General features: G+C 41.7%; 1 protein-coding gene and 1 long non-coding RNA gene across 6 annotated transcripts; one reads left to right on the top strand and one right to left on the bottom strand.

Annotated features, from left to right (window-relative positions):
- Positions 1-17,464, bottom strand: LOC104059432 (ketosamine-3-kinase). Of its 4 annotated transcripts, none has more exons than XR_008452827.1 (6): positions 13,781-14,701; positions 12,592-12,683; positions 12,021-12,103; positions 11,513-11,635; positions 6,111-10,819; positions 2-5,185 (listed from the first exon to the last, which is right to left on the bottom strand). XR_008452827.1 is itself a non-coding variant. In XM_054083237.1 (6 exons), the coding sequence occupies exons 1-6, from the start codon at positions 17,402-17,404 to the stop codon at positions 10,481-10,483; spliced, it is 930 nt and encodes a 309-aa protein (XP_053939212.1). In that variant the 5' UTR covers positions 17,405-17,464; the 3' UTR covers positions 5,273-10,480. The 4 variants fall into 4 exon arrangements, 2 of the variants coding, with proteins under 2 accessions (XP_053939211.1, XP_053939212.1); XR_008452828.1 differs by having other exon boundaries at positions 3-1,623; positions 4,642-10,819; XM_054083237.1 differs by lacking the exons at positions 2-5,185; positions 13,781-14,701 and adding exons at positions 14,742-14,893; positions 17,264-17,464 and having other exon boundaries at positions 5,273-10,819.
- Positions 17,465-17,666: 202 nt separating this feature from the next.
- LOC128854012 (uncharacterized) lies at positions 17,667-20,824 on the top strand. Of its 2 annotated transcripts, XR_008452902.1 has the most exons (4): positions 17,930-17,958; positions 18,144-18,186; positions 18,416-19,994; positions 20,702-20,824. It is a non-coding gene; the product is annotated as an uncharacterized LOC128854012 (long non-coding RNA). The 2 variants fall into 2 exon arrangements; XR_008452901.1 differs by having other exon boundaries at positions 17,667-18,186.
- Positions 20,825-21,476: the final 652 nt, after the last annotated feature.

Below are 21,476 nucleotides of genomic sequence, written 5' to 3'. Positions count from 1 at the left end.
ATGTGGTGGATGGCAAATGGCGTTTATTAACTCGTAAAATAGCATTCTATAGTCTTGGGTTTACAACATCATTTCTGTGTGTTTACATTATAACCTAAACAGTATTGGTCATCTTGGGCTAAACTCGGCTAAATACTATTGGCCATTCGGAAAGGGGTTTTATCTTTCCGTTACAGCGCAATATCTTCTGACTGCCAGGCCCTAGCTACCCACACATGTATACTTCAGAGCAGAAGCAACTATCCACAGAAACTATTGGGAGAAGTGGAAAATGACATAGCTTTGCCTTCCTCTAATGCACCGTTCAAATAAGTCATGCTGGAAGAATGACATACTGAAGGATTTGAGATTCCCTCCTAATCTACTCATGCTCTTCATAAAACCTGAGTAGAGTAATAGTACCATATGGCTAATTGGAAAACTTGCACCATGTAGAGTAATATCTATCTGTATTCTTTCTTTCTCATTCTCTTTCTTGAAATGCAGAGCATATCTATTAATTATTAAATTGTCATTGAAAAAATCATAAAAGACTGCTTTCTACTTGTGGCTTTTTATTTTTTTCATGCGCGTCACCCTCACCCATTCTAACTGCAGCAGGACTTCTTAGATTTAATTTAAAATCTTATTTTGTACTAACATTTTCACAAAGACCTTTCTAAACTTCAAATAATGAGCAAAGTTTACTTTGCTGAACGGAATTCATGAAAACATGAATTCTCGGTGTAATGAAAAGACTTCTTTATTAGTACTCAGCTTTGAGCAAAGACTTTACATTTCAGAAGACAGGCCTTTTACAGAAAGCATTTGTACTAGACACATCTGTTTTGGCTACTGTAATCACAGATGCTCTGGTTTAGGACCCTGGATTTTCTCTAATAGAAGGTTTTGATTATTGTGTCAAGGAAAACAGCAATTCCAGAGGCTGAAGTCAGTTCATTTCCTATATCCTGTCTGTCTACATATGACGTATTTTTCAGGTTACTAAATGGAAAGAGAAAATATGTCTTTTATAACAAAGTGTAAAAATAAACTAAAATAGAGGGTGGGAATCCTCTGAATTCCACTTAATTCTTACATGGATGTAAGAATTGAGCTGTAAGCTGCTTCTGAGGTGAGAAAACATAGGAATCTCATAGTGATCTGAGGGAATTACCAAAAGAAAACATAATAGATATTCCTACTGCTAGTCTGAAATGCAACTGAATGCTCACTTCACCTTGCTAACATGACTTCTTGTATTCATTTTTGTTCTCCTTCAAGCACAATTTATAACATTCCACACTGGGAATAAAAGTAATTAAAAGGTGCAGCAGCAATTTAACACACACACACAAAAAAATCCACTTGCTTAAACTTCAGGTCACTTTACATGGTTAAGCTTTCATTACAGAAACATTGCCTTTGGCCAGAATATCATAGGTAATGATATTCTGATCCACTGAATAACTAAAGAAATACAGAACAACAAAAAACTTCAATGGTTGTGAAGTCTCACAAGATTGGCAGTCCCCAAAAGAAAAATATTTCAAAGATAGAAATATAATTACAGCAGGAAATGACAGCGCCTCCTTACTCCATTTCTTTTTGAATCCTATGTTTGCCATTTTATAGGCTGCAAGGCTGAAGACAGAAAGACAAGCAATTTAATCCTCATTCCTCTGCTGAAAATGAGGAGCAATACAGAATTTTGTTCAGCTATATGTTCAAGGTGACAATGCACTGCACGCAAGACAATAAGAATGTCAATTTAAAATTTTCTGAGGATAGAAGGACACTGTAGTGCAGTCACTGTACTGCATCATTCCTTTTATAATGTACCTCCCAGTAGGACGCAAGCAATTTTGTGATTTGCGTGTCATGTAGACCTTCAAGCATTCAAATATTTGATCCAACAAAGATTCGTTTGTGAACGAATTGTGATGGTGTTTTGATTTAAAGTTTATACGTAACAAAACTTTAGAACAGTTTATTTCAATTGTTGTAGCATTTAATTAAATTCTGAATTATGTTTCAGGATTTAAAAAGAATGATTTGGAATTGGCCATCTGTAATCTCACAAGAGGTTACTGGTATTTTCAAGATCAACCTTTCTTTCCAGTAACTCCCTTCATTTAATTTTAAAGTTCTTACAGGACTGTAACGTGGAAATAGATCTTATTTGTGTTTTCAGTTCAAAAATAGAAATTCAGATGCTTAAAATCTAATGTGCATGTTTCAAAACATGAAAGAATTAAGTGAGGAAACACAATAAATATCAAAGTGGGGTTTCTTCCCACTTACATTAATTTCATAGCATTGTAGTCCCATCATCTTTTAATAAATTTTTTTCAATATAATTTTTCTCAATTTACCATTATCATAAGAAGCGTAGTGAATTTTAATATGATACTTCTGTTCAGGCAACATTATAATACCAAAGGATGGGATGCTGAATGAAAAGGAGAGGATTCACAAAATTTTTACTACTGCAAGAAAATACTCTTCTACTATGTTCTTTGGAAACTCTCACTGTCAAATAACATTGAAGTCAGGAAACAAATACATTCATAAAACTCACAACATCATTAGCTAAAAACATCCAAAGTTCTAAGATTAACCTCAAACCAAAGTTCTGTTTCTTTTTATTCAGTCGTTGATTATCTATAAGCGGAAGAAACGTAATTACATAAGATTATCATTCTCCTACTGACTCCTCTTTTCCACAGGTATAATACAGTCAACAATGATACCCATATGATATAGTCTGTTGCATTCTATACGTAATAATAGTCCTCAAGAACCAGTGTTTTAACACTGGTTTAGTTGAAATGAAAGGGATGGAGGAATTGAGTCTAAACAGCTGTTACCAGAGGAGTGTTAGCATTGCAGTGCCTCTGATAAAATGCTCCAGCTTTAGCAAGAGCAGACAAATGCAAACCCCATATTCGATTCAACAAAGACTCATTTCAGGGAGAAATATTATCTGAGCACATATTGTCTAGGCCTCATTCAAACTAAAAAAAAAGGTATTATTGCTATTGTGGTTTGTAAATTTAAGAAATGGTATCTGTAAGAAATGTTCATAATTACTTTGTTATAATTTAGGGAAGATTTGTGAAGCAAAGTCGATAGACCAAATTAAATGAAAGCAGAGCAAACAACACTCCTGTGTCTCAGTAGGTGAGTGGAAAACAAATCACTTAGCTATAAATTCCCTACTGTGTTCCGAAGTATTTCAATGAAGTGTGCTCCTTAGCACAAGTCAAGACTTACGGCTCATCACCAACGATCACTGGTGGGTAACTGCCACGAAGACAAACCTCCCTCACACATTTAAAGCTATTGCTATTCAGTCATTTAGCAAAATTAAATCTGACAACTCAGAAAATGAAAATATGGCCCATATCTGGGTTTTATCCTCTTGGCAGTACATACCAAAGTCTATACAGCATTAAAGATTTTTTCCTATTTCCTTCAAAAATTGAACTACTTATACAAAGAAGTGCCACGTTTCTCATTTTTTTAACAATTAACATCCTTCTATTCTAGACAAGCAGATGAAGTTTGGAAGACACTGTTTCTTTTATATACACACAGGAGGCTGAACACAGCAAATCTAACCAATTTCACCAAACACTTTATCCTGATACAAACTGTTCTGTTAAAGCACAGGTTTTATTTTTGAGTTTGATTTAGTTTGGGCCGGGGAGAGGGGGTTGTATCTTTTTTATTAAATGAAATTTGGATCTCCTTTTAAATAAATGAAGTATTATGGCTATTACAGTCCAAATTATATGTTAAGGGATATTTTCAGGATCCTGCTCCAAAATCAAAAGCGAAAATACTGAAGAAATTAGAGATGGTTAAAGCAGGAATGTTCCATGAAAACTGAGGGTAAATTCTGGTAGAAATATTTAAAAAAATATTTAGCATGGGTAGAACTGCAAACAAAATATGAAAGAAAGACACCGTTAATTCCTTATTCCGTGCCTGTAACAAATGGGACAGGTACATATTTCTTTCATTGAACTACATTAAGGAATCTTTGCCAGCAGTCTTTACCCCTCCTTCTCTCTGCACTTCAGAGTGCCACCCGTGCAGTTTTACCAGCACAACAGCTTGTAGGGCACTGTTCAACCATAGTCACTAAGATAATTTTGTTGAACTACACACACAGACATCCAAAAACTTAAACCAAAAGCATGCTAAAAATTTACTTTTAACTTGGTTAATTTCTGTGATGTCATTTGCAACAGCTACATGGGAAAAAACGGAGGCATGGCAAGCCCGATTTCCTACCTTAAATGTGGTAGGAAAGAGTCCTAGTTCAAATCAGGATTAGCATTCTTTTTTATTTAAAAAAATAAATTGCTAACCCAGGCTTTTTACAAAAGAAAATACAGTGTGTAATGACATTTTGGGAATATATATGTGTAAACATGCAAGACTTTATCAGATATACTAGGGGAAAGATCTACCTACTTGACTGGCCTAGGAAGTGGAACATCAGGTCTTGAAGTGAAGCGTAACAGATTCAATTAACTCTTTTCTCCTATCTCACATGTTGTTTATCAACTTCTGCTGTATTTCATATAGAATGTGAGTTGTTATTATTTTCAAGATCAAATCTTTAAATGTTTATTTAAAGTGAGAACCAACCTGGAGTGTGCTGTGCAGTTCTGGAATCTCCAGCACAAGAAGGATATGGAACTGCTAGGATGGGTCCATGGGAGGGCCATGGATACAATCAGAGGGCTGGAGCACATCTGCGATGAGGACAGGCTTGAGAGAGTCGTGGTTGTTCAGCCTGGAGAAGAGAAGGTTCTGGGAAGACCTAATAGCAGCCTTCCAGCACCTGAAGGGGAAGTACAAGAAAGCTGGGGGAGGCCACTTCACAAGGTCAGGTAGTGATAGGATGAGGGTGAATGGGTATAAACTGGAGAGGGACACATTTAGACTAGACATAAGGAAGAATTTCTTCACAATGACAGTGGTGAGACACTGGCACAGGTTGCCCAGGGAAGCTGTGGCTGCCCCATCCCTAGAAGTGTTCAAGGCCAGGTTGGATGGAGCCTTGAGCTGCCTCGTCTAGTGGGAAGTGTCCTTGCCTGTTGCAGGGAGGTTGGAACTGTATGATCTTTAACGTCCCTTCCAACCAAAAGCATTGTAGGAGTCTGTAAGTCCGTGATTGTATGATCATGAGCTGTGAGAGAACAAAACAAACAAAAAAACCCCACAAAATAAAAAAAAAACCAAACCAAAAAAACAACAAATCCAAACCAGTTAATATCCATATAATCACACAAAGGCCAAAACATGGTTGAAAGAAAATCTCTTCAGTAAACTATTTATAAACACATGTTCAATCTGTGTGAGGACTGACTGCAACCCCTGGATGGTGAAACTTGGAAAAAGGACCAGAGCAATATGCAGTTTTCTGCTGTAAGTTGAGGAAGACTCCACAATAAAAGAATTGTATATGTGTCTGAAAGGGCTCCTCTGGAAATCTTTGTGCAGTATATCTACCATGAGTCTTGCTATGTCATATGATACTACAAAGGTATTAGGTTGGGAATGCTACAGCTCAGACTGGCTTTCTTCAGCCACCTATGTCACACTTCTGCAAATTCTAATTCACTAACGTTAAAAGCGAAACAAATTCTATAAATTTCAATATATTTGAACCATTTCAGCAGAACTGGGAAATAAAGACAACTTAAAAGAATGAATCACATTTAAAGTAACACCATCGACTGGATCTTCAAACATATTTATGTGCCAGCCAGATTCTTATTACTAGCCCCAGCTGCTTGCTGTGTCCTGGCAATCACAGCATCTCTTATCTCATTTTATCCACTAGATATAAACAACCTAATACTGTTCATGACTAGGATCTACAGCTGTACTAAGAAGTCTGGACAAGCTGAAATGGAACACAGAGATAGAAGTACAATTTTATAAATAACTAAAAATTAACAATTACAGAACTTTATAGAAATATTAAATATCCACTGAATCCTCTAAGTGTTAAAATAACCTCAGTTATGCACCATTTTCTTGAACATAATGCTGTGTAACAATGACAAAGGATTTCAGAAACTCTTTATATGGAAATACATGAAACTTACCTTTAAGTTGATCTGTTTTTCCAGCTATACCTTATTGTAACAGTTTAATCTATTAAAGAAACATATGTGCACCAACACTATCTTGGATCTGTGATATAATAAAGTAATTTAAATTGATCAAGCATTTTTATCCTTCATATGCGCTGCTACAAGCCTCTGATGTAATTTACTAAGGCGATCCACCTGGAAATAATAAATTCAATAAATTATTAGAATTTATAATTACATCTCTTTCTTGAAAAACATTCCTTCTCTTTGTGTTAATATTAGCATGAGATGTTTTTTTATATCACCATCCTCAAATACAAGTCATTTGAGATTCAAGTTACTTGAACAAAAACTAGCTACCAGGTATGTTTTAGCAAGAAAGTGAAAATTCACATCTATCTCTTTAAGGGCAAGCTGGTAATTATAGACAATTAATCAGAAAATAGAGAACAAGGAAAACAGTATAAAATAATGTAAGAAAGAAAGGATCAAATCCCTTTTACTGAGAGTAAACTCTTAACAAAATCAGTTTTCCTTTCAAAGCTGAACAACTATATTTGGTACTCAATGTTTTTGATCTTTAATCTAAAGATTAAATGAATAAACAACACATTTCATAATGTTTGTAATGTTAAAATACATATATACTTTTAAAATAATACAAATCAGTGTTTCATGCGTAGATTCAACTGGTTAAAATCTATTATTAATCAATAAGAAAAATAAACACACTAGAGTTTCATATTATTCTTTTTTATGTAATTGGGTGAAAGTTGTTGGCAGAAGACGTGAAAGCAAAAACAGTGGAGATCCTGAACAATCTGTCAGGAAATTATCTGTGGAATTGCTTTGAACATTGGTGGCATGCAGCTGTGTTGTATGCAGCTGTGTGTCAACTCAGAAGGGGACTATTTTGAAGGTGATGATTGTTGATTTTCCTAATTTGTTAAATAAAAAGGGTTACAGGCAGTTTCTTTTTTTTTTTTTCTGTGTTAGACCTTGTACTTTTTCCGTATTTTCTGAATCGCTAACAACAGTCCGTGTTTTAGTGTTCCAGTTACTAGCCCTGTTCCCAGCTAGTGGAGATTTCTGGTTTCCATCCTTCTTTAAGGTAAAACATAAACCTGCATTTTCTATTAGCAATTGTTACTTGAGTTTTCTGGTTTTAAGCAACGTAAGATAACCCCTAGAGGAGAATCTGAGCAGTTCAGATACTGCCATTGAACAGGGCTTTAAATTCACAGTATGGAACCTTAGTCAACCCTAATAGAACTGTATATTATATCAAGTGACATATGTATGCAAGTCATTTGATATAGGACATTTTGGTATTAGTGTGTAAGTTAAGCGGGTGACACACGGCAGCGATGTGTGGAGAATGGATTGAACATTTTATTGTCTTTCCAGGCTCAATGAATCTACCAAACAGAAATGAGAGATGAGTGTTGTAAAAGCAGATTAGGTTGGTTAAGCAGGATCCGTCTTTCTTAAACCAATATTTTATGATAAGGGTTTGCCCAGTGTGGCGTTAGAAGCCTCATCTCTGGAAACATTCAAGGTCAGGCTAGACAGGGCTCTGAGCCATCTGATCTACCTGAAGCTCTCTCTATTCAGCGCAGGGGGTGTTAGACTAGATGACCTCTAAAGGTCCCTTCCGACACAAACCATCCTATGATTCTATAAATCTATGCATCTCAGCGCAGAGCGTTTGGAATAGAGGTTCACCATTCCATGTATTTGTTTAGGGATGCAGTTTATTGTTAAAGGTGTAATTTTCTGAAGGTACACAATAAAAGCAAGACTATTCCCCTCTCCTAACTTCTCTCCAAGGGAGATGCTGATGTTATTAAAATTATGCACAATCATATCTCAACCCACTAATTAATTCCTTAAGAAATTAATTTAAAAATTTAGTTTAAATTAAATGTAAGAGCTATGGTTTTCAAAGCATTAAAAACAAATGGGTTGAGATACATTAGTTTACACATGTGACACACGTATTGTGATGTCTCTTGAGAAAAGATTTAGAAACAGCATGAGAGGATATTACAATTTTCAGGAGATATGGAATGAGAGCACAGCTTCAAGGAAATATGCTTGCCAGATTTAGACTGCAGAGTGGGAGCCAAGAGGAAGGAATATACAAGAAGGAAAAGCAAATTGTAACAAAAAAAATGTTTTTGAAAAAGTGAGCATAATACCTCTTAAATTAAAACTCTAAATCCAGTTGTTTCTATTTACACTCCCTGCACACAAAAGGTGACCTTTGAAAACTGTTCATCAATCAGGTCTATGACTGAACCAAAAATCCATCTCCATTATGACTTTTGACCTTCTAATTATAGAAGTATTTGCATATTCTAGCAAAATAAACATGCTGATTTCTTGAGGATTTGTAACTCGAGCAGACTTGTTAAATCAGTCCTAACTGTATTATGAAGGTGTATGGAAATGAATAGTGAGAGGAGCTCACTAGACTGACTGCTGGCTGCAATTCCACAGCATTCCTCCAATCAACTGCACCAAGCATTGAGAAGTTTGGGTGAAAGGGGTAAGGATACAGACATAGTATTTCATCAACACCATCCAAACAGCCAGTACAATACATCAAGGTTGAAGCACAGGCAGGACCTCGAATGACACCATAACCAAACCACATGCACATTCCTTCAGCAACATGCTGCTCCAGATGGAAATCCATGACCAATTTCCCATCAGCACCTTTGTTGCCCATAACTGCCTAACAAAGCAGGGACCCTTCACAGGTCAGAGTAGCTCCCCAGATCAGAAACCAGCTGTATGGTTTTAATTCAGAAAACAGAGGCAACAAGAATCAATGGGGAAACTTTTTATTGAAGCAACAAAGTAAAAGTGATTCTACCAAGCAAGGACTTCCAAGCTCTTTGTAGCAGAAGTTAAACAGCCAGGGAGAGTAGGATTAAGGATAGAAAGTTATAGCATGTTAGTGTCTTCTCTAAACTTGCTTCCAGTTCTTATAAATAACTGCAAAACCAGCCACTCCTCAGTAATCTATCAAAATCCAGTGAAAAAATGTTTTAAATTAATTATAGTCACACCCAAATGCTCAAAATGCACACCAGGAATCATGCATCTCTCTCTCACCTACCTGCTATGCTTGCACTGTGATATCATTACAACTTTATCATCCTGGAGGTACAAGAAACAGCCAGTATGCACGCTGTCCTTAAGAAACTTCTGACAGCAATATAGAGCTGCTTCTCTGTAGGTTAGAATGCATTTTAACTTCCTTTGGTTTCATGTCTTTTCTCCCAAGAGCTACAGAGCGCACTTTGTGGGGACAGAGGAAGAACATTGGCATATGGCAACTCTATGCTACAGAAAACGTACGTGCAGCCCACACCATGACCAGACAGCATTATCCTGTGGGCAACAAACAGTCAAAAAGCACATCTTCTGTTTGCATTAGTGAGAGCGCAGATCTCCAGAGGATGTGCACATGTAAAGTGTCTTACCTGAGAAGATCTTTAAGAATGCACGCTATTGCACAAAAGCATAATCCAAACCAAGGACAATAGTTCTGGTGAAAACAGAATTGCCGTAGACAAGAGCCCACTGGCCAACAAGCACAGAACCACCCTCATGAATGCCAGGAGGCACCAAAATGCATATACCAGCACAAATTAGAAGCTTTTTCACACAGCTTTGTACAGAATACGGAGTAGTCTCCATCCAATAAAATCACATTAGCAAATGAACAGCAAGTCCAAATCATGATTCATTATACAGTTACTGTATAATTTCCTTGTGACTTTCGAAATATTTAGTTAACACTGTTTTCATGCACATAACTGTACATGAAAAGCTGGAAAAGTCTGAGCAACCAATCGTAAAGAGTCGGGGTGGGGGCACACAGAGCAAAAAGCACCGAGCAGGCTTTTAGCTACCCCCTCAGAAACTGAGAAAAGTGATTCTTCCCTTCACCAATAGTTCTCCAATGTTTCCTATTAGGGTACAAATACAAACCCTGGTATTTCTCTGCTCTGAGGGACTACTGGTCCCCAGGAACAGTACTTCTTCCAAATAATTTACACTTGAGTGCTCAGTTGGTATTAACTTGCCCAGTCACAAGCGTACAGTGACTTTCTGGACATCAACAGATCTTCTGTGCAACTGAATAAACTCCTTCTTCAGGTATTTTCTTCATAAAGTATTCTGAGCTATCCTAAAAAGGGATGACTACATTACAGCTGGTATTTGGCAGGACTCACTATTCTAGCTCTTTAGCTCTGCATCAGTGTCAAGGGGCTAGGAGCTTTTTTTAACATTACTACTCCTGGAGTCACATCACCAAGTACAGGGTTTTCCAAGCAATGCAGGAAGCATTCTGCTCAAGCAAAAAGTCACTTGATAAGGTTTCTCATGATATTTAGAGAAGACCCTCTGTACCCTGTACCAAAATGGTTCCAATGGTTCATGTAGTGAAAAAGCTGATAAAGCTTTAGACGCTTCTCAAACCCTGCAGCTTTGGGGATTTTACTGTGATAAGCAGAGTAAAAAGAACTGCTGAAGCCACCAAACATCCCAGCTATTGCCAGCTCGTACTCTGAATGGCCGTAGAAAGAAGCAGGATCGAAGATAACTGGACCTGAATCATCTTCAGCCACATTCCCACCCCAGAGATCTCCATGCAGCAGAGCAGGAACAATTTCTACATCACAGAATAAACTCGGTATCTTCAGCTGCAGGAGGGGAAAGAAGAGACATGTGAGTGCGACATTTTAAGATGAATGATTACCGAGTTTTATCTGCATCCATGCATGAATTGTAACTTCTTGGTTAAAAAAAAACATAGCAACAAACAGCAACAGAGATGCCGCAAAAATCAAGAGGATTCTATTTTTCATAAAACCCAGCAACTGAAGTCATCCAAATGTTTTTTAGCAAGAAAATAAAAAATGTAAAACTCCATTTGGTGCTGCAGTCTTGATCAGCTTTAATAACAACAACCACCTGCTTCATCGTTAGAAGGTTCAGGGATCTTCCACTGACCTTGAAGAGATTTCTAAATAGGTAACACTGCAGTCACTTATCCAGATGCAAACCTTAAGTTAACAGATCACATGCAGAAGAGTGCTACTGATATACATTTCTCATCACAGACATCACCGGGAACGAGAAACACAAACGCCATCTGGTATTCCCCAAACAGTAAGGCAAAGTGCTATTGGGCAAACATTCACTTTGGAATATCAGCATAGAGTGATATGGCAAAAGCCACCTTAGAATAAAGAGCATTTCAATCCCTAAGAGCTGGAGTCTCACCAACAGACCCTAGAGCACACCAACAACCAGGAACTTTGTTTTTAAACAAGAAACTCTAAAAACTGACCCACAGTTATCACTGTAATGAGAACTGAAAGAACTCCTCCTACCTGAAGTTGTGCCCAAAGTTCTCTTGCTTCCCTGTCTCCTGAATTCTTCTCGATTAGGTCCATCTGGGGCTGGATTCTTTGTTTGGCAAAGAAAGTCACCCAGTCCTTCTGCCAGTCATTCACCTGAGGGAACAGGACTGCAGATGTTTGTTCTACATCACACACAAGAGATTTTCTTCTCTTTCAGATAAAGTATTTGAGGACTCTACAGCCTTTGTGCTAATACCATCCAGGACAGTAAATGCTACCATTTCACAGAATGGTATCTGAAAAGGTTAAATTAGGGCAATAAAATTAGGGCAAGAAATGAAAGAGCTGTGAATGCCCAAGGCAGCTTTAAGTGCTGCCCAAAGCACTCCTTCCCTCAGTAGGCTGAACAATGGTTTTCCTTTGGTATGACTCCTCAGAGACAAATGGATTGCCATTATGGTAATTGAGGCCTTTTGTGTCACTGAAGGGAAAATAAGATAAACTTAAAATTCTATCAGTCCAATGAAGCACAACCTACCTGTGGGAGATAGCCACAGCAGGTAACTGTATGAAAGCCAAACTGTTCCACAAACTGGACTTCCATTTGGCCTTGACCTTTACCTTTCAAACCAAAGACAAAAATTCAATACTAATGACAAGATTGTACGTATCTGCAATGCAAATGGACCTTAAGAACTACGAAAGAGTACAATGCTACTTCTCTACTTCTACTAGAATAAAAGATATTGCACCTAAATACTCCTTTTGTTACAAAGTTTGTTGCTGGTGGGTTTTAATTTTAAAGCTTGATCTCAAGTAGCTATATTCTAATCTTCATAATGATATTTTGAGGCAGCGTAGCTCCTCTGAAACCATGTCCCTGCTGAAACCCAAGGATGCCAAATCCAATAAATGTTCTGCTTACAGAGATCTAAACAGAGTGAACAAAAGCAAACAGATGACTCCCTGCCTGGGTGCTTTGTCCAAATCTGTTTCATGGTATCTTTAGTGGAAGAGGACAAACTTATCCTGAAATAACAAAAGCTATTTTAACTACTTTGCAGATTAATATTCACTAGATTAAATTTGCCAACAACTCTGTACAGTACCAACTGTGCTTTCTTCTTTCTTCAGCTTTTCTCCAAGTTGCTGGTTATGAAGGTGTAGATCAGCCAGCTGTGTCCCAAGCGTGGCAGAATATCTGAGAAACAAAAGTATTCTTAGCAATAGTGACAAATTAATAAGCCCAGTTCTTGATATCCCAGGAATTAACTGCAAAGATTTATCAAGCCAGTAAAAGCAGTTCTGCTTCTCTAACAAGGTACATTCTCAAAACGTAACCCCTCCTCTACCTCTAAAGATCAGGTATGAACACAGAACATAATATACTTATACGGTTGTTCCTGACAACACTGTTAACAGTGAGCAGCAATCATAAATTCAATAACAACAAGAAAGGGCTAATTCTAATTTCTGTCTGATGTCACTTTCATATACTTTCAGTAGGACCTCTGTGAGAATTTATAGGGCGTCTGTAAGATTTATATTTATACAAAATATATACCTGTATATACTTTATATGTATATTTACATTTATATAAAATATATATCTACATATATTTATGTAAAAATGTATTTATATATCTTACATATAACATATATATTATATTATATATATATATACACACACACAGTTCAGAGAAGCCTTGCTGCAGTTACAAACAGCTCTTACAGTCATTTGCCTCCCATGGTAACAAAAGTACATTCTTTTTCCTGACTGTGACCTTTCACATCTCTCTCTGTTCTCAAGGCACTGTCATTTAAGGCAAAGCTACTTCATTTTGTTCCTATCAACACAGGTTGTAGCTATCTACAGAAATTTGTCTTACAAAGGCTGGAGGAATGAGCAGAATGAGGAATAAGACATTAAGCTGTCCGAGACTGGGATGAGAAACGAGTTCATGTCCACCTCCCTAACAGAACCAGACACAAGTCTGGTTCATTCATAGTATAATTCATATTCATCATAGTTTAATTTACTTAAACGTTTGCCTCAGAGGAGGGCCAAAAGTTCACAACTATCAGAATTAAGGTGAGAGTTGTAAAAAAACTGCAATCCAGATGCATTCATTTGGGCAAGCAGCTCATGACAAGTGATATTAAACACTGGGTCTTACACCAAATGTAAGCATACAGAATGCAGGATCAAGCAGAGAATTCTCCTGGCTGTAAAAAGGAACATTACTGTAAGAATCACTAATTATTGTTACAGGAAGAAATTCCTTAGAGGATACTCACCCCACCAGGGAGTCATATTCATTCCAGCGGCAAGGACCAAAGGGTGTGCACAGCAGGCGAACCAGACAGACACCCCTTGGGTATCTCTTATATACCCACTCACTCACTCTTTGCCATCTTCCTCCTGTTGGCTCCACCCTAGGCTGGTGGAGTACTTCAAGTTCATTTACTGATAGCATAACACCAGACAAAGGACTCCAAACTAAAAAATTCCTGGGCAACAACATCCTTATAATCCAAGTTCCCACCCCCCATGTGCTCTTCACGTGCTGTCCACATAACAGTGTTGTTTTAGGGGCTGGGATCCTCTCATTCTTCATTTGGTTCTTTTCCTTGTCTCTTGGCAGGCCTTTTCTTATATTTGCTTCTCTCTTATCTTATCTCTTTTCTTATCTTCAAGGTTTGCAGCTGCTTGGAGCATCCTTACCTTCCAGCTTGAACCAACTCTGGGTCCTTCTTGTGTGTAACTCAGTAAAAGCTCAGGATGAGTTCATCACATCCAGGTGAGAAGCTCAAAGCTTTCAGCCCGAGGCTTCACCAACTCAGGTGCTGATGCTGAGCAAGACCTGCTGGGTCCAGCTTTTTGCAGTTTCAAGAGGCTTCACCCATAGTTCATTTTTACAGCCTAATGCTAAGAAACTAATTCTAAAAAGCTGGATTGATTATAATTTAGACTAAAGTAATTAGCGTTCTTTAACACTTGCAAAAGACCAAAGAAACCCAAAACTAAAGGAAAACCACAGTCACACCTTGATGTGTGACCTGTTTGCTATGTGAAGTACTATAAGGTATCTTATACAGTTCTGGGCTGTATAATTTCCCAAAAGTATCTTGACTTGCTTAAAAAAAAAAACCAAAAACCAGAAAACCAAATAGGTTTCCCCTCTGAAAACAAGTGATTTAACGGTCTTAATAGTCAAAATTTCTGGTTAAATGAAGCAAAGATAAACCTGTGCTTTACCTGTTTAAGCCTCTCATTTCCAAATGTTCCATCACTAGCAGAGCACCACCTTCAGGCAGGTCTAGAACTTTGAGGGGTTTAGGCACTTTGATCACCTGCGTTTTCAGGATGGCTTCCAAACTTGCCACTTCTCCCTCAAACATTCTTCTGGCCTAGCAAACATGAACGGAATGCATTTGTCTTGATGAACACCTGCCATGGGCCAACAAAGCTCTTCCCTCAAACCAATCAAGGCTGAAAATGTTCAATAAAAAGCTTGGAGCAAGTAGTCACTGCAGACCCAGGATACAGACAGAGCTGCCCCGCAGACTGGACAGCCATGGTACCGTTAAAGAAATGGCACTGCCTTAACAGACTCCATGGAAGTGGCTTTAGTTCTGGCATTCTCTGCGGTCATAAAATAACTGAGACGGTCTGTTTAGAATTGAAGGGGTGCACACTGCATAGATATAAAGTGTAATCAGCATATTATTAATGGGTCACGCAGTGTCCGGAAAGCGTTAGGCAACAGCTAAGGGCTGAAAGGCTATACGCTCCATGACTTTCCTGACACTGATCACTTACTAACACAGCTGAGCTTCATAGAATCATAGAATCACCAGGTTGGAAAGGACCCACTGGATCATCGAGTCCAACCATTCCTAACACTCCCTTAAACCATGTCCCTCAGCACTTCATCAACCCGTTCCTTAAACGCCTCCAGGGAAGGTGACTCGACCCCCTCGCTGGGCAGCCTATTCCAGTGCCTGATGACTCTTTCTGTGAAGATTTTTTTTCTGATATCCACCCTGAACCTCCCCTGGCAGAGCTTAAGGCCATTAAACAGTCTCAATTGCAATCACAGAATTGTTTCCTCTGGCCTATTTCTTTTGTCTTATGGAAAAAAACCCCAAAAATCATCAACAACAGCAGCCAAAAGCCTCTGCCTGCCCTGGCACAGAGAAGCCCTCAGAGCCCAGGCCACTGCCCACCACATCGGCTTTGCAGACATTCTGAATTTAGGGCCCATTTCTGCCACCAACATCTACACGAAGTAAAATCCATTCTCTGGAGTTGCTCCTCTGCCAGCAGTGGCACCATCATATGGAGAAATACTGCTCTGCGCGAGCAGGGCAGAGGCTGCACAAAAAAAAGGGACTTGGGAAATCCACGGTATCTGCTAAAAGCAAGAGCAAGGGGACATAACCAATAAACCAGGAACAGCCCACTGGCCTTTTGGTACTGAGACATGTAACAGCACCAAAGAACAATCTGCTAGAGACACTGACTAAAAGTTGCAAAGCGTACAGCACATCCAGAATGAAGAAGTACTGAATTGGTACTGGCACTGGTGAGACCGCACCTCGAATACTGTGTTCAGTTCTGGGCCCCTCACCACAAGAAGGATGTTGAGGCTCTGGAGCGTGTCCAGAGAAGAGCAACAAAGCTGGTGAGGGGCTGGAGAACAAGTCTTATGAGGAGCGGCTGAGAGAGCTGGGGTTGTTTAGCCTGGAGAAGAGGAGGCTGAGGGGAGACCTTATTGCTCTCTACAACTACCTGAAAGGAGATTGTGGAGAGGAGGGAGCTGGGCTCTTCTCCCAAGTGACAGGGGACAGGACAAGGGGGAATGGCCTGAAGCTCCGCCAGGGGAGGGTCAGGTTGGATATCAGAAAAAAAATCTTCACAGAAAGAGTCATCAGGCACTGGAATAGGCTGCCCAGGGAGGGGGTCGAGTCACCTTCCCTGGAGGCGTTTAAGGAACGGGTTGATGAAGTGCTGAGGGACAATGGTGTAGGGAGTGTTAGGAATGGTTGATGATCCAGTGGGTCCTTTCCAACCTGGTGATTCTGTGAATTACCGAGCCAGGAGACAGCTTTGTGCAGAGGGAATCAGTAAACACTCTGCCTCTGTTTAAAGCCCCACATGGTGTTAAAGCCAGCTCTGAGCTGCAACAGGGTAAAAACTCCAGTGCTTTCTAAATAGCTGTGCTTTTAAAGCAACTACTATTATACCCACTGCTGCGCCCAGCACAGTGTTACCACAAAGTCCGGCAGAGTTTGCTTTAATGAGCACTCAGAACCCACACACGCAAAAAGCACAGAAAACTCAACGGTTCTGAACAGCAAACCCACCCGCAGCGCTTCCCCCGAGCCCTGTCCTGCTGCCGGCCGGGCCGCACCCCCGAACCCACAACTCGCAGCGGCCCCGGCGCGCAGCGTTATCGCCGTCAGCTCCAGCGGTCCTCGGTCCGAGCTGAGGCTGGACGGCCTTTCCCTGTTCTCCCGTTTTCCCCTCAGTGCATCTCCTGTTCGATCCGCTCCCTGAGGCGATCAGAAAGCGCAGACACGCTCGGAACGTGCTTTCAAAGCCATTTGTTTCCTACCAGCAGGCAAACACAAATGCTGCCTTTCGTTCCTCCAGCGAAGCCGCCCATCCCGCGCAGAGCGGAGCGCCGGGAGCAGCGATTCCCGCTGGAGCCCCGCAAAAACCGCTCCCCGCGGAACAACCACCACCGCCGCCGCCGCCGCGGCCCCGCCGCTCACCTCGGCCCCGGCGTTGCTCTTCACGTACACGCGGCCCTGGTCCGTGTCGTAGCTCTGCCCCGCGCTGATGCAGCCGCCGCCTGAGTGCCCCACGGGCCGCAGCACCCGCGTCCCCAGCGCCCGCCGCAGCAGCTCCTCCATGGCGGCGGGGTCGGGGGCGACGGGCAGGATGGGGGGGGGGAGGAAGAGGGGCGGGGAGAGGGAGAAGAGGGGCGGGGAGGAGAGGAAAGAGGGGCGGGGAGGGAGGGAAGAGGGGCGGGGAGGGAGGAAAGAGGGGCGGGGAGGGGGGGGAGAAGAGGGGCGGGGAGGGGGGAGAAGAGGGTCGGGGAGGGGGGAGAAGAGGGTCGGGAGGGGGCAGAGGAGGCGCGGGTTTGAGCCTGTATAGTCTGAAGTCAATCAACATCTTTTGGTGCATTAGCATTTGTCTTCCCTTTCTTTTCCTCTTTCCTTTTGAAGGAAGGGATTATTTGTTACAAGTTACTAAACTATTATGTATTTGAATATTATGTATAGGTTTTTTTGTGATTTTAGGACTAAAATATAGGATTAGCTTGAATAATAACTTTTAACTAGCCCGTGCCTGGATATTTATGCTTACAAAGTGTTGGCTATGGAGTGCATTACAATTTGTGGATGTGACAGCCTTGTCATGGTTCTGCCCCAGACAGCAACTGAGTGGCGCTTCTTCCCCCGGGGTAGGTTGGGAAGTAGAATCAGAAAGAGATAGATAAAACTTGTGGTTTGGGATAAAGGCAGTTTAGTACAACAGCAAAGGAAGAAGAAAAAAAAGAAAACAATAGTAATAATAATAATAAAGTTACAATAAAAGAATATACAAAGTGAGTAATGCACAGTGCAATTTTGCTTTCTCTTTCTCCAGGCTCTCCAGGAACTGGAACGTAGCCTTCCAACGCAGATAGCAGGTGATGGTGCTGTGGCAGGGTCTGTGGCCTGGCCAGCCAAGCACGCTGCACCTCCCCAGCACCCCCAAAAAACTGCCTGGAAAGACATTTTGTAGCTGTGCAGAGCTGCAAGCAGGCTGTCGGGGAGACAAATCCCTTGTGTTCCCCAGCCTGGATCTGCCTGGAGGATGCACTGACTCCATGGGAGTTTCAGCCACTGACCTTAATATCTTTCTTCCACTCCTGACAGCCATCCTGGAGGCTCCCCATGACACAGCTGATCTTCTCAGTCCCCTTGGAGCTGCTTGACAGTGGCCTGGATGTGCTTCAGCAGCTCCTCACCCTGCTGCAGGGAGGAAGATGACAAGGCCGTGACATGCCAGGGGAGGCTGACTGCCAAAGGTTACTTGGCCAGTGCCCACAGGCTATCGATGACTGTAGGGCATTTGCCCCAAGGCTTTAATTTCCTTCCATGCTGCTGACTTGAACAAGCCAACCTAGGGGGTAGCGAGGGGCTCCCCCATGTTACAGCAAAGCACAACCAGCCTTGGGTCCTGGCAGCTGCTTCCCAAGCCCACCATGCTGGCATCTCTCTACCTGGTTCCTTGCCACCTTGGCCGCTGCCTGCTGAGACATGAAGGAGTCCCTCTGCTACTGGAGCAGCTGCAGGAATGGGAAAAGGAATGGGCTCTGAGATGGGATGGATGCAGCCAACAAGCCTAGGAGCCACAGAGGCTTGACTGCCCCATCCAGCCCCTGGATATGTCTGGGAACTCCTCCAGGACCACCCCACCGAGCCAGCCGGCAGTGGGAGCGCTGCCCCCAGACTTCAGCTGTGCCTGCAACTGGTCAACTATCTTGGCTACCAACTGCTCCAGTGTGGCCTTGATTGTCTTCCACTGCTCTCCCAGCTCCTTCAATTCCTGCAGTGTGGAAGTGGCATAGGCAGGCTTAGCCTCCATGGGGTTGCTGGGAGGGTGTCCCTCACTCCCCAAAGAGGGATGTTCCCAGCCTCCCTGTGCTCCCTTGCAGCCCCACAGTGTAGGAAGCCCTCACCTGTCCTTTTACCCCAGTTGCAGGGTGATCTGAAGCCAATCCCAGGGGCAAAGAGACGCTGCCAACCCCTCAATGACAGTGCGGCCCTGGAGGGCAGCGATAACCACCACTGCCAAAGCGGGGAGTGACTCAACAGGGGCCTGCCCCAAGGCGAGTGAGCCTTTACCCCAGCTGCCAGATTAAGTCCTAGTTGGGCTTTGGTCCTCCCAATTTTATCCCTGCATAACCTTAAACCACCTTTGTAGCCCTCCTGAGTTGCTGGCCACTTCTTCCAAAAGCCATAAACTCTCCTTTTTTCCTTGACCTCCAGACAGAGCTCTCTTTTCAGCCAGGCTGGTCTCTTTGCCACCAGCTTGTCTTGTGGTGCATGGAGACATCCTGCTCTTGTGCCTTTCAGAATTCCTTTGTGAAGTGTCCAGCCTCCCTGGACTCCAGTTCCCTTCAGGGCTGCCTTCCACAGGGCCCTGGGAACCAGGCTCCTAAACAGGCCAAAGTCTGCCCTTTGGCAGCCCGAGGTGGCTGTTCAGCTGATCCCCTCTTCATGGCTCCAAAATGAAAACCTCTGTCCTTTCATGACTGGTGTGCCCAAGACAGCCTCCAACAATTCCATCACCAGTGGGCACCAGTCCTTTTCTGTTCTGAACCACAGGTCCGGTGGGCACCTTCCCTGCTCAGCTCTCTCACTAGCTCTGTCAGGAAGTTCTCCTCCACACACTCCAGGAACCTCCCGGACTGTTTCTCCTCTGCTGCATTGTACCTCCAGCAGACATCTGGTAGGTTTTGTTTGGTGGAGCTTTGATTGCTTTTGTTTGGTTTCATTGGGCAAAAAGAAGAATGAATTAGAGCATCTTTCCCTATGCAGAAAGAAGAGTTCCTGCTCACTGTCATTTACTTTGTTGCCAGAAGTCTTTATCCCTTTCCCCAGGTGCTCCATTGCAATCGAGCACATCATTCCCTACATTCATGACTGCAGGGAAAAGCCGACCAAAATGAAGCCAGGATTTGTCTTTTAATCGTTCCTTTCTCTGCCAAAACCCATAAGTCAATGTAAACAGATAGTAATGAAAAGAGAGAAATGCAGCAAAGCATAGTGTAACGTTGGGAAATGAATCCAGAAGTTCCCTGGGTAGATAGTAGACATTGCTGCTTTAAGGAAGAACAGGAACCACAGCCTATTCCATGGATTGTGGTGTGCTAGGAGTTGGTCAAAGCCATTGAACCAAATGTGTTATCTATACAGACATGATTAAAGCAAATGTAGGATCCGGGTTATGTTACCTTGTTCTCAGGGTTGAACACTTTATACCTGAGGGTGTCTGTGCACTTTGCAAGTACGACGCGATTAAATTCAGCTGTGCCCGCGGGATGTTCAAAAGGAGAAAAGAGGCCCTAAAGATCTTGATATATTTGGAGAAGCATACAGGAAAAATATCCTAAATTTCTTTATCACAAGCTTGGTACTTTTACTATGAATTTTCAGTTGCTAATGTCCAGCCTTGAACACTTTCCTGTCTCACTGACTTGGTATTTCTTGACGGAGACCAGCTCACAGGGACGCCTAAATCGACAGACGGACTACCGCTCTGGTGGCAAGTAGCAACATTTTATTCTCCAAACGGAGTTTTTATACTCTTCTGGTTCCTCTTCGAATAATGATTACATGCTTCTAGTTGAGATAACATCGTACTTGTATGCACTATTTACATACTTTATTACTATTCTTGTCGTGAGAAAGCAGGCTCTATAAGTTCTACAAAACAAGGGTCTACGTGTCTGTCCAGAGTTCACATAACATCCTTAACTAAGTCTGCAGGTGTTCCTGGAGTGTATACATTTAGCTTGGGCCCTGGAATGGGGAGAAACACATTATACTGCCAAGAACCTCTGTGTCCGCATCCTCCCTTCCAGGAGGAGCGGCTTTTGATCTCAGCACAGTGTTCTGTTATTGACCCTTTCAGGCCCCACAGAACACTGCTCTCAAGGCCTCTGGCTTCATCATTCTGCTTTGGACCCTTTCAGGCCCTCAGAAGGTATAATGGTTCTCCTCAATTTCTGGTAACTTCCTTGTGGTCAGCAGCAGGATTTAATTGCATCCTTACGGATGGCAACTTTGTTTTTCATATTGCAGATAACCACAATACAGCCCGTGTGCAGTTTGTATTATTGCATTTAACCTCCCTCTAGTGGACAGGTTTAAAGATGACCTCTGCTACAATGCAAACACAGAGCTTAAATGAGATAAACAGATCCAAACT

The sequence above is a fragment of the Cuculus canorus genome, chromosome 18, assembly GCF_017976375.1.
Source record: "Cuculus canorus isolate bCucCan1 chromosome 18, bCucCan1.pri, whole genome shotgun sequence".
Taxonomy (NCBI): Eukaryota; Metazoa; Chordata; class Aves; order Cuculiformes; family Cuculidae; genus Cuculus; species Cuculus canorus.
The sequence above is the reverse complement of the archived record's forward strand: the minus strand, read 5'-3'. Positions and strand labels throughout refer to the sequence as shown.

Coding starts and splice junctions, on each gene's coding strand:
- LOC104059432 (XM_054083236.1), bottom strand. CDS start 14,100: ATGAAGAATGAGAGGATCCCAGCCCCTAAAACAACACTGTTATGTGGA. Junction 12,684..13,780: donor GAATATGACTCCCTGGTGGG/GTGAGTATCCTC, acceptor TTTGTTTCTCAG/ATATTCTGCCACGCTTGGGA. Junction 11,636..12,020: donor GCTGTGGCTATCTCCCACAG/GTAGGTTGTGCT, acceptor CTGTTCCCTCAG/GTGAATGACTGGCAGAAGGA.